The 11,666-nt window shown below is 51.2% G+C and overlaps 1 protein-coding gene across 2 annotated transcripts; it reads right to left on the bottom strand.

Annotated features, from left to right (window-relative positions):
• Positions 1-3,265: 3,265 nt before the first annotated feature.
• Mettl27 (methyltransferase like 27) lies at positions 3,266-11,127 on the bottom strand. 2 transcript variants are annotated; one of them, XM_021664519.2, is made up of 6 exons: positions 11,053-11,127; positions 10,689-10,815; positions 10,094-10,222; positions 9,538-9,673; positions 7,727-7,819; positions 3,266-4,127 (listed from the first exon to the last, which is right to left on the bottom strand). In XM_021664519.2, exons 2-6 carry the CDS (start codon positions 10,809-10,811, stop codon positions 3,847-3,849), a joined length of 762 nt encoding a protein of 253 aa, XP_021520194.1. In that variant the 5' UTR covers positions 10,812-10,815; positions 11,053-11,127; the 3' UTR covers positions 3,266-3,846. The 2 variants fall into 2 exon arrangements, with proteins under 2 accessions (XP_021520194.1, XP_021520193.1); XM_021664518.2 differs by having other exon boundaries at positions 11,058-11,123.
• Between the last annotated feature and the right edge of the window lie 539 nt (positions 11,128-11,666).

Below are 11,666 nucleotides of genomic sequence, written 5' to 3' on the forward strand. Positions count from 1 at the left end.
ATAAACACATGCATGCATATGCACATATATAGTAAAGAAATACGTAAATGTAAAAAAAGATGAAAAAGACTAGACTTTTTTTCCTGTTGTCAATTTAATTTTACCCCGTGTGCTAGAGAGGGGCTTCTGGGTAACTGTACTACTGTTGAAGCACACTTTGAGCCCTGTATTGGGGAATTCTAGCAAGTGCTCTCTGTCTCCAGATTATTTTTTCAAACTAATTTATTTGATTTTGTATGCACTGGTGTTTGTCAGATTTCCTGGAGGTGGAGTTACAGACAGCTGTGATCTACCGTGTGGGTGCTGGGACTTGAACCTGAGTCCTCTGGAGACCTTCTAGAAGAACAGGCAGCTCTTCCTGCAGAGCCGTTCCGTTCCTCCAGCCGCTCTAGATCTTGTTTTACTTTTTGTAACAGAGTGTCACCAAATGGTCCTGGCTGCCCTGGATTTCTCTCCACAGCCCAGGCAGGTCCTGGGCTCTCTATCCCCCTGCTTCAGCTTCTCCGGTGTTGGGGTGGGAGGCAGCCTGGCCAGCGTAGGCAGCTCTTTGTTCCAGGCAGGCCCACACTGCCCATCTTCCTGTGCCAGCTTCCTCTGTGACACAGCGAAGCTCAATCCACCCCATTAGCGCAACCTAATGTCTCTGATGGGACCATGGGAAGAGGGGTGGTGGGAGGCTGGGGTAAGGGGTACTCGATGCACATGGGTGCCGTGGCCAACAGGACAACTGTCCACTGTGTTTTCCTATCCGGGTTTGGATGCAGCCTGGCCTAACTCCAACTGGCTGGAGCTACCAAGCTGGGGCTGTGCAAATGTCCAGTGAATGTCATTCTGACATCGTGGGGCCCAGGCTGCAATCACAATTTAGCTCAGGCTAAATCACAATTTTCTGAATATGCTTCTCCAGTCACCTTCTCCCACAAATCAGATCACTCCATTACTTTGTCTTTAAAAACATTTTTTTTAAACATCTATTTATTTTCTGTTGTTTCTGTGTGTGTTTTATGGAGGTCAGAGGTCAGCTTGCTGGAGTTGGTCTTCTTCTGTCACGGGAGTCCTAGAGATTGAACTCAAGTTATCCTACTCTGAGCCATTTTGCCAGGCTGTTCTTTGTCTTATAAATAGCTTGAAATTCCCTTTATGGAGGCACATTTGAGTTATTCTCTCTCTCTCTCTCTCTCACTCACTCTCTGCCTTGTTTTTTGAGATGGGATCTCTCGCTGAACTCTCACTGATTTGGATAGGCTGGCTGGCCAGGGAACTTCAGGGATTCTCCCATCTCTAGAGTTTCAAATGTGTGCCACCAATGACTACCTTCTTAGAAACTGAATGCTGGGGACCCGAACTCAGGTCTTCACACCCACCCTCTTTTTTGTTTTGTTTAAATTTACTTTTCAAGTTATTTATTTTTCAATCTGTAGACCAGGTTGGCCTGTAACTCACAGAGATCTGCCCACCTCTGCCTGCCCAGTGCTGAGACTAAAAGTGTGTGTCACTAATGCCTGGCAGTTATTTTCATTATTTTTTCCAGGTGCGGTGGTGGGTGGCGCACACCTATAATCTCAGCACTCTGGGAGACAGAGACAGTGGATCTCAGTGAGTTCAAGGTCAGCCAGCCTGGTCTACAAAGTGAGTCCAGGCCAGCCAGGGCTACACAGAAGCTACACTGTCTCCAAAAAGAAAAAAATAAAAATCTCTGTGTGAGTGCAGGTGCCTGCTCAGAGGCCAAATGTGTCAGCTCCTCTGGGGCTGGAGTTACAGGCTGTTGTGAGCGTCCTCACATGGAGATTGAGAACTCTGGTCCTCTGTGAGATCAGGAAGCCATTAACCATGAAGCCATGTCTCCAGCCCCTGACATTATCATAATTCTTTTGTGTGTGTGTAGGTCATAGGACAACACTGGGGATCAAAGTCAGGCCTTTACCTACTGACCCATTTCATCAGCCCTGCCACCTGTTTTCTGGAAAATGTTAATCACACCTACCTACTTATGCATTGGGTGTGTGTGCATGTGTACTTCACAACCTTTGTATGGAGGTCAGAGGTCAAACTTTCGGAACTGGCTTTCTCTCTCCTTTCATCGTGTGGGTCCTCAAGGATGGAAATCAGGTCATGGGGCTTCAAAGGAAGTGCCTGCACCTGCTGAGCCATCTTGTCAGCCCCATGTTTTGTTTCCTTGAGACAGGATCTCACGTACCCTAGGCTGGTTTTGAACTCCCTGTGTAGTGGAGACTGGCTGTGAACTCCCGACCCTCTATTCTCCACTTCCTAAGTGAGGAGATTACAGGTCTGCCCTTCCATGCATAACCTGAGGTTTTATTAAAATAAGCATCTCTTAAAATTCATACTGTCTGTTCATGTAAAACTCTGCTTTCATGTTTGAAGCATTTTACTATGTGATGTGTTTGGGTGTCTTGCCTGCACACATGTACATGTATCACCCGTGTGCCGAATGCCTGACAGGGTCAGGAAGGAAGGCGTGAGACGCCTAGGACTGCGGTTTCAGACTTGTGAGCTGTGACTCGGGTGTTGGGACCTGAACCCAGGTCCTCTGCAACAAGTGCCCCAACCCCTGATTTTTTTTTTCCGGGACACGGTCTCTTTCTATATCCCTGGCTGTCCTGGACTGGCTTGTCTCGAACTCTCAGAGATCCACCTGCCTATCCCTCCCTGAGTGCTGGGATCCATCACAGGCATGGGCTACCACAGCCACCTTTTATCTTTTTTTTTTTTTTTTTTGAGACGAGGTTTTCTGTGTGTAGCCCTGACTGTCCTGGAACTAGCTCTGTAGAGCAGGCTGAGCTTGAACTCAGAGAACTGCCTGCTCTGCCTCCTGAGTGCTGGGATTAAAGGTGTGCACCACCAACCCCCTTATTTCTTTATCTGCTTGTTTATTTACTTAGTGTGTGTGTAGTACATGGTAAGTGTTGAAAGCAGAAGACAACTTGTAGGGTCATTTCTCTCCGTTCACCTCGTAGGTCCCAAGGCTCCAACTCAGGTTATCAGGCTTGGTGCTCAGTGTGGCTTTCCCGGCTGAGCCACCTTACTGGTCGGAATTCAACGTTTTTTGTAAGATCATTGCTTCAAGGGCCGTCACAGGGCTGGGGGATGGGATGGTGCTTGGTCATGTGACGGGAGACAGAGGTCTCTTCATTCCTTTCCTCTTCTGACCTGAGTGTGTGGTGTGGGTGTACATGTGCAGGCTAGAGCATGACTGTTCTGCCCAGTTCACGAACCCCAAAAGACCAGGAATAAACAGACTCCGCTGTAAATACATGAGGGTTTTTTTTTATTGTAAATTACAAGCTGCTACTTGGGCCCACACCCCCCCACCGCCAAAGTAGTGGGAGCAGAGCGCCCTGTGCTCAGGTTAGTTGGGTGATTTAAAGATTCTGGTCCATCCCAGCATGCCCAAGGCAGGGGCGATTCCTGCTGGCAAGCATCTACCAATCAAAATGCTACATTTTGAATCGATTGGCTATACGAAAGTCCCCAGACCATTAATGACCTGGTGTCCCTCCCTAGGGGGATGGGCCAGTTTCCTAGCAACTGTATCTCTAGTGGGTGGGGAAAGAATGCAGTAAGGTGGCCCTTCCCCTCAGGGCATTACTGGACCTCTCCACCCACCTAGTTCAGGCCTTAATTAATAATAGCTGCTAATTTTTAATCTTTTGGTCTCTCAATACAAGCTAGGATGTACGAAGAAACGAGAGGGGTCTCCTCAGTGGCCTGGGGGTCTACCTAGTCCAGCATTCCTGAGGGGCAGGGTTGGGAAGGTGGACCTGTTTTACAGGCAGAGCAGAGTAGGCCAGGGAGACTGACTGAGCTCAGATCGTACACAGAGGATCAGTGCTCATTTGGGGGCTGGGCGCTGACCCTGCCTCCCTCGCCCGGGACTGTCTCCTGCTTTCGATAAAGGTAGATGATGCCGGAGATGAAGCCGCTGCTGGCGCAGGTGCCCATCTCTGTCTCCTGTTCTGAGGTTGCTAGCTCCCAGCGGTCCACAGGCTGGGCCACCAGGCGTTCCCACGCTCCGGCCTGCTCCAGGGAGTCTAAGGTGGCTTCCAGCGCCTCCTTGTATGGAAGGTTGGATGGGTTGGTCCTGGTAGTCAGACACACAAGTCCACCTGGGGAAGAGTTGGGGGAGGGGCAGGTGAGCTGATGAATGCTGGGGAGTCCTCTGCTCAAGACTTCAGTTCCAGGCCAGCTCCCCACCTCCGGGGTTTGGTGCTTAAATTTGCCTCCCCAGGAATCCTTCCGTTTCTTCAACCTGATGGATTCCCACGGTCTCCATTAAAAAAAATAATAATAATAAAAATAAAAAAATTTTCAGTGCTACAGATGGAAACATGGGTCTCAAACATGCTTAAAAAAAAAAAGACAGCTGATCCACACCCCCATCCCTGGGGAATTCTAGGCAGGGCCTCTACCACTGAGCCACACCCCAGCCCCTCACTGGGGCATTCTATGTAGGCAAGTGCTCTTCCATTGAGCAAAGCCCCCTAACTGTCATGGTAGCTCCCAGATGAGCACTGTACCCCTGAGCTATATGCCCCTTTCTTTTAATTTTTGCTTTTGAGGCAGGATCTTGCTAAGCTGTCCAGGCTACCTTAGTACAGGCAGGCCTTAGTTTTGAGTCTGCTGTCTCATTTTCTTACATAGTGCCAGGTCTGTATTACTAGGTCAGGTTCCTATGCAACCCCTTAATGACCAAGTGCCCTTTGCTCCGGGAAATCTTCACCCTGGGAGCCAGGAACTCCGTGATGGCTGCTAACTCAGCCCAAGACCTCTACAAGAAGAACAGAAGTCAACTAACCTAGGCCCACAGTGGCTCAGAGACTGAAGCAGCAACCAAAGAACAAGCATGGTCTGGACCTAGGTCCCCTATACAGATTATCTGATGGGCAGCTTGATCTTCCTGTGTGTCCTCCAGCAAGCGGAACAGGGGTTGTTTCTGACATGGACTCTGTTGCATGCTTCTCAATCATGTCCCTCTAGCTGGGATGCCTCGCGTGGCCTCGGTGGAAGAGGACGGGCTCAGTCCCAATGGGACTCAGTCCTGTTGTGTTGTGATGAGGGAGGAAGGAGGTAAGTGGGGAAAGGGTGGGAGGGTGGGACCAGGAGGAGAGGAAGGAGGGGGCTGTGTTTAGGATGTAAAGTGAATAAATAAATAAACTTAAAAAAAAAAAAAAGACAAGTGTGGGTCTGAGAGAACAGTGGGAAAGCACAGGAGCTTCAGTCCTTGGGCAAGATGCTTCATTTCTGTGGCATGGAGGGAAAATGCTTAATTGTTTCAGGGGAAGGGTACATGTGTGCGCTGTGTAATGTGGGTGCAAAATCCCCGCAGCGCCGAGCACGGCGGCTCAGGCCTGATGTCCTAGCAGTTAGCAGGCTGAGGCAGGAAGAGAAAAACAAAAACAAACTGGAGAGACGACTTAAAAATTTTTATGTTTAAGCTGGGCGCAGTGACACTGGCCTGTAATCCCAGCACTCAGGGAGGCAGAGGCAGATGGATCACTGTGAGTTTGAGGCCAAGGGAGTCCGGGACAGCTAAGGCTACACAGAGAAACACTGTCTCAAAAAAAGAAAAAAGCACTGTTATGTTTACGGGTGTCTTGCCTGCGTGTATGTCACGCCCCACACATGTGCACTGCCTCTGGAGGCCAGGCCAGGGTGTCGGGTCTCCGGGGACTAGTCAGAGAAGGTTGTGAGCCAGTGTGTGGGAGCTGGGAACCAGTTCCTCTTACCTGTGAGCAAGTTCTTTAGTCCAGAAGCTCACACTTTGGCTACACAGTGATTTTCAGGCTAGCCTGGGCTATGTAGCACCACCCTGTAATCATCCTGGTAGGAATAAAGATACACTAAAGAAACACTTGTGGCAAGAGGCCTGTGAAAAAACCTTTCACTGCTTCTTACTATTACTTGGTTACTTACGTATTTATTTTCTGAGACAGGATTTCTGCATGGAGCACTCAGGGTTTCTACTTGCCTTTGCCTCCTGAGTGCTGGGATTAAAAGAGTGTGTTACTACCGGCCCTGGAAACTTGATTTTTATTGGTCTATTGGAGATTGGCCCCTCATTTTCTTAAAAAAGAAAGAAAAAAACAGAAAGAAACAAAGAAAAAAAGAAAAGGAAAGGAAAAAAAGCTGAGAATGATGACCCAAAACGTTTGTATTTTTACTTTATGTGCATGAGTGTTTGCCTGCCTGTACGGCTGTGTACCATGCATGGGTTTGATGCAGTCGGGCACCTGAAAAGGGTATCAGATTCCCTGGAACTCGAGTTACATAGAGTTGTAAGATGCCAGTAGGTGATAGGAATTGGACCTAGGTCCTCCGCACGGGTAGCAAGTAATCTTAACCAGGAGCTGTCTCTCCATCCCAACACAGAACTAGCACTCAGGAGGCAGAGGTAGGTAGATCTCTGTTCATTTAGGGCCAACCAGGGCTCCATAGTGAGACCTTGTCTGAAAAATAAAATAAGGCCCGGCTGAGTCAAGCAGCCCTGGCTGGGATGATGGACTTTGTCCAAGGGGCTGCACGGGAGCCAGTATGTCAGTTTCTGGCAGATGGGCTGGGGAAGGTTGGGGGCTCGGCCTGGAACAGGAGAGCCTGTTTTGTTCAGGGTCCTGCAATAGGCATTTCTGGTGCTTCTGTGCCCAACCCATGCCACTACTGATGACCTTACAGATGTCCTAACTCTGTTGGCCTTTCTGAAACAGAATCCTGCCCAGACAAGTTTAGGCTTAGCTCTAGGAGTGTGGCTTGGGAGAGGAAGTATTTTTATCTTCCAACTTCCTCATTCTGTCCTCGGGTCAGGAGAGGTAGACCCTCTTCTAGATCTTTGTATTCTTCTCCTGAGAGTGTAACTTCTTCCAGGCAACTCCCTACCCTATCTTCTATGAACGCCCTGCCCCCAACCTTTGAAAATGCAACTTCATCAGAGACTACTGAGCCCTCACTGTCTTCTCTGGAATACCGTGAGGGGTGAGGGGCTGGGGTGTGGCTCAGTGGTAGAGCACCTGCCTAGAATCCCCAGTGAGGGGCTGGGAGTGTGGCTCAGTGGTAGAGCACCTGCCTAGAATCCCCCAGTGGGGACTGGGAGCATGGTTCAGAAGTAGAGCTTCTTCCTAGAATTGCCCAGTGAGTGGTTTTGTGGTACATAGCCTGCCTGAGGTGCCGAGTTCTATCTCCAGCATCACGTGTGTGTGTCGGGGAACTAGCCTGCTCCATTCCTCAATGTGTGGACTTGATCCAAGTAGTTCCCATTGTCATCTTGATCTATGCCACTACGCCACCAAAAGAAGACTATAAGTTTCAAGTAAGGGAGTGGAGTTGAGCTGACCTCTATGGTGGCCAGGAATGAAGAAGCAAAGGCCTCAGGGCTAGGACTGTACTCAATTATCCCTACAGTCTGATGGGAAGGGATCCTAGGGACAATGCCATTTGGCTGTAATAAAGGGAACAAAGACCAGAAGGGTGGAGCTGTTCCTAGTTGCACTCGGATAGCAGGTGATCCATCTGTTTGCCCTTGTCACGTGCCCACCTCTGCTGGTGGCAGCCAGGTGGAGCACTGAACTGGCAGATGGTGAGCTGGGAAGCTGGGCTGGGCTGGTATCCCTACGCAGTACCCTACCCTTCCTGGGCCAGAGTGATCCCTGGGTCTGTGTGCTGTGGAGAGGGGCAAGGGTGCGTGAGGGGAGGGGTTGGCTGTGCTGTGACTCACCGGGCTTGGTGACTCTCAGGAGCTCAGGAACGTCATGGCAGGGCACCTGGCCCTCACTGAGGGCACCCACAATGATCACGGCATCAAAGGTCCCTGTGTGCGGCACGGGATGGAGATGTGTGAGTTACTGCTGAGCGTCAGGCTGACAGCGTCTGGGAGAGAGATCCCTGGGCTTGTCTGTAAGGGGCTTTCTAGACTGAGTTAATTTAGGAGGGCAGACCTGCCCTAACTGTGGGTAGTACTGTCCCATGGCTGGAGTACTGGACTGAAGAAAAAGGGGAAAGTGAGCTGGCACTAGCATCCATCTTCCCATTCCCTGCCTTTAGCTGCCCTGTGCTCCAGCTGCCATGACTCCTCCCCCCAGGATGGACTGTGAACCAAAATAAGACCTTTCTTCCCTTAAGTCACTTTTAATGACTTTATTTATCTTTAACTATTTTATTTACATTTGTGTTTTACCTGCATGTGTGAAGGTGTCAGATTCCCTGGAACTGGAGTTACAGACAGTTGTGAACTGCCACGTGGGTGCTGGGATTTGAACCCAGGTCGTTCAGAAGAGCAGCCAGTGCTCTTTACCACTGAGCCATCTCTCTAGCCCCAAATGGCTTCATTTTTCATTTATTAATTAAAATTTATTTTTTGTTTTACATGTGCATGTGTTTGTGCACCACGGGCATCTGGTACCCAAGGAGGTCAGAAGAGGGCATCACACAGCCCCCCTAGAACCGGAGTTAGAGACGGCTGTGAGCTGCTTGTGAGTACTGGCACTTGAACTCAGGTCCTCTGCAAAATCAAGCGTTCTTAACTCTCCGGCTCACTTTTTTTAATGCATCTATGTGTGGATGTGCACATGTCTGTAATGCCCTTGGCATCCAGAAGAGGGCACTGGATCCCTTGGAGTTGGGGTTACAGGCCGTTGTGAGTTGTCTGATGTGGGTGCTGGGAACAGAAAACTTGAGTGCTCTGCAAAAGCATAACGAGATCTTAACTCCCGAGCCACCTCCCTAGCCCAATTAACTTTTTTATAAAAAGATTGTTACTATTTGAAATTATGTGTATGCATGTGTGTGTCTGTGGGGTGCAGGTGCTCCCAGGCCAGGGCACCTTATCTTCCCAGGAATGGCGTTACAGGGAGGCTGTGATCATCCAGTCAGTGCTGGGGTGCTGGGGTCCAAGCGCAGGCCCTCAGCAGGAGCCCTCCATGCTTTTCACCACAAAGCCATTTCCCCAACCCTCTTAAGTCACTGCTGAATATAATACAGTTTGGTCCTTTTTGCTCCTTATTCCTTCTCTAGCTTCTGCCAAGCTTCCTCTTTACTTTTGTTGTTGTTTTCTCTGTGTAGCTCTGGCTGTCCCGGAACTCGCTCTGAAAGACCAGGCTGGCCTCAAACTCAGCAAGGCCAGCCTGCCTCTGGACTGCTATGAAAAAACTAATAGCAGATGTCCCAGCTGGGGGTGGGGGTGGTGGCCTACGCCTTTAATCCCAGCACCCAGGAGGCAGAGGCAGGTGGATCTCTGTGCTCAGGGCCAGCCTGGTGTACAGACAGAGTTCTAGGACAGCAGGGCTGCACAGAGAAACCCAGGTGTCTCAGAAATCACACACAAAACCCCCAGAAACAAAGATGTCATCTATGCCCTGGGGTGTTTATATACACCTGTAGGACCCCAACCTCGTACATGAGATGACTTCAGATTGGAGGAGGGGGCACAGTGAGAGGGCTCGCACGGGACTCCGGAGTGAAGGTGGCAGCTGCACAGCAGGGGCTGCTATTCTTGGGAAGTAGGTTAGGGTGGAGTGGACCGTGAAGTACCTTCAGGGTTGGGCAGCGGCTCCTGGCCCAGGGTGCAGAGGCTGAGGTGGCAGTACAGGCCACGTGCCTGGGCCTGCTTTAGCATTTCTGGGCTTCCATCCACCCCCTGCACCTGGAGGAAGCCCCGTGCCTGCAGCTGAGAGAGAAGATGGCATCAGTCAGGGCTCATCCCCTGCCATTGCTCAGCTGGGTCCTTCCTTGTACCTTGGGCCCAATGAGCCAGAGACAGAGGCCAAGTTCTTGGTCAAGGAGAGGTAGCACCTGCCTAGAATCCCCCAGTGAGGGGCTGGGGTGTGGCTCAGTGGTAGAGCTCCTGCCTAGAATCCCCCAGTGAGGGGCTGGGGTGTGGCTCAGTGGTAGAGCTCCTGCCTAGAATCCCCCAGTGAGGGGCTGGGGTGTGGCTCAGTGGTAGAGGTCCCACCTAGAATCCCCCAGGGAGAGGCTGGGGTATGGGTGAGCTCACTAGTCAGGGGCTGAGGGCTGATCCAGCTACTGTAGCATGCTGGAAGGCCTGGGTACGGAAGGGAAGGCAGGACATCCTATCAGAAGGTCTTACCTCCACAGCCACCAGGCCAGTGCCACAGGCCACATCCAGGATCAGGGTATCATGGGGTGGCCTCAGAAGGGCTCGGCTGAGACAATCCACAGCAAGGCGGGGGGCTCGGTACTTCAAAGCAGCCACATCCTGGGGAAAGAGCACTTGGCCTTACATAGCGTTTGGAGGACTCACTTTGATGGGTGCCTAAGAACCTGCCAGTTTGAGCTGATGGTCTGGCTTCTTCTGGGACCCCAGTAACAGAAGACTCAGGCTTGAGGTATCTTTTACTGTCAAGGGACCCCAGAACAGCGGGGCTCAAGCTGGCAGGCAGGAACTGGCTCCTAGCTGAGGCAGCTCTGACTATATCGAGTGGTGTCTTAATGGCGCTTCCTGCAGGCATTCTCCTTGTCTGGCTGCAGTATTAAGGCTCAAACGGGTTGGGGGGCGGGTTACAGGCCACTAGGGGGCAGGTGGCAAGCAGCGCGTCTGGAAAGTTCTTGCCCAAGTCTCTCTCAGGTCCCAGCTTCCCCGGGGCACCTGTGTACTATATTCTGGCTTTGCACACAAAAACACAATCTGGGCCACAGAAATCGAGGACCCACGTGGCTTTCACCTGGTCGTACTCCAGAGCCCAGTCGTCATAGAAGCGGAGCTTGCAGGCTAGGTCAGTGATACCGTGAGAGGCCCCGACCCGGGCCAGGACTTGGGACAGCTTCCCAGCCTCCTCTCTAGTCATCCTCCTGTGGGAACAGGGATCACCCTGTGAAGAGGTCCGCCGCACTCTCCCATCCTCCCTTACCCAGCGGAGGAGGTGATCAGTGCTCCAAGCCGGCCCAAGTCTCACGACCCTGAGTGGGAGGGAGATGGGAGTTGACTTCTACACTACGGGGCTGCCTGTAGGGGGAGGGGTTGCTCCCGCGCAGGGAGCAGGGACTACGCGTCTGCCCATCACCCCTGGGCGAGGATCCGGGGTCTACCTCACCGCAGGGGTCGGCAAGAAGGTGAAGGCTCAGAACTCCGGGCAGACGGAGAGTCTGGTCCCGCCTCCAGCTCCGCCAAGATTGGGTTTCCGTGAGAGAAAACAGCCAATCAAAGAAAGAGAATGCCAGCCCCGCCCCTTGCGAGGAGCCAATGAGCGCAAGGCTCTAGTTCTCCTGCCTGGGAAGAGCTCAGACTCTCCCAGGGGGACTTTGCTTTGTTTCCACAAACACGTAAAAAAAGAGTGTTTTCCGGTTATTTTTCTTTGTTTCTTGTTTGTCTTTGTTTTTGGGACAAGGTCTTGCTATGCAGCCCTGGGTGATTTGGAACTCCTTATGTAGACCGGGCGGACCCGGAACTCAACACGATCCTCCTGCCTCTGCCTCCCAGGTACTGGGATTAAATCCCTGAGCCATTGCTTCCGGCTACAGTATTTTAAAACAAACAAACGAACAAACAAACAAACGAACAGGAAAAAGAAACAAATCATGTCTTTATCTGGGGATCAGGTGTAGTGACCAGAGACCCACGTTTTGGAGTCTGACCTACCAGGTGAGTTCCAGGCACGGGAGTCAGATTCTCAGCCTCGGCAGCCAGAGCCTTTATCTGCTGA

This window comes from Meriones unguiculatus, chromosome 4 (genome assembly GCF_030254825.1).
Source record: "Meriones unguiculatus strain TT.TT164.6M chromosome 4, Bangor_MerUng_6.1, whole genome shotgun sequence".
Classification (NCBI taxonomy): domain Eukaryota; kingdom Metazoa; phylum Chordata; class Mammalia; order Rodentia; family Muridae; genus Meriones; species Meriones unguiculatus.

Bases quoted from the DNA above. Each gene is read 5' to 3' on its own strand.
- Mettl27 (XM_021664519.2), bottom strand. From the start codon at position 10,811: ATGACTAGAGAGGAGGCTGGGAAGCTGTCCCAAGTCCTGGCCCGGGTC. The intron at 10,223-10,688 runs GTGAAAGCCACG...CTCTTTCCCCAG, and splicing joins GGGCTCTGGAGTACGACCAG to GATGTGGCTGCTTTGAAGTA. The intron at 9,674-10,093 runs GTAAGACCTTCT...CTTCTCTCTCAG, and splicing joins CTGGCCTGGTGGCTGTGGAG to CTGCAGGCACGGGGCTTCCT.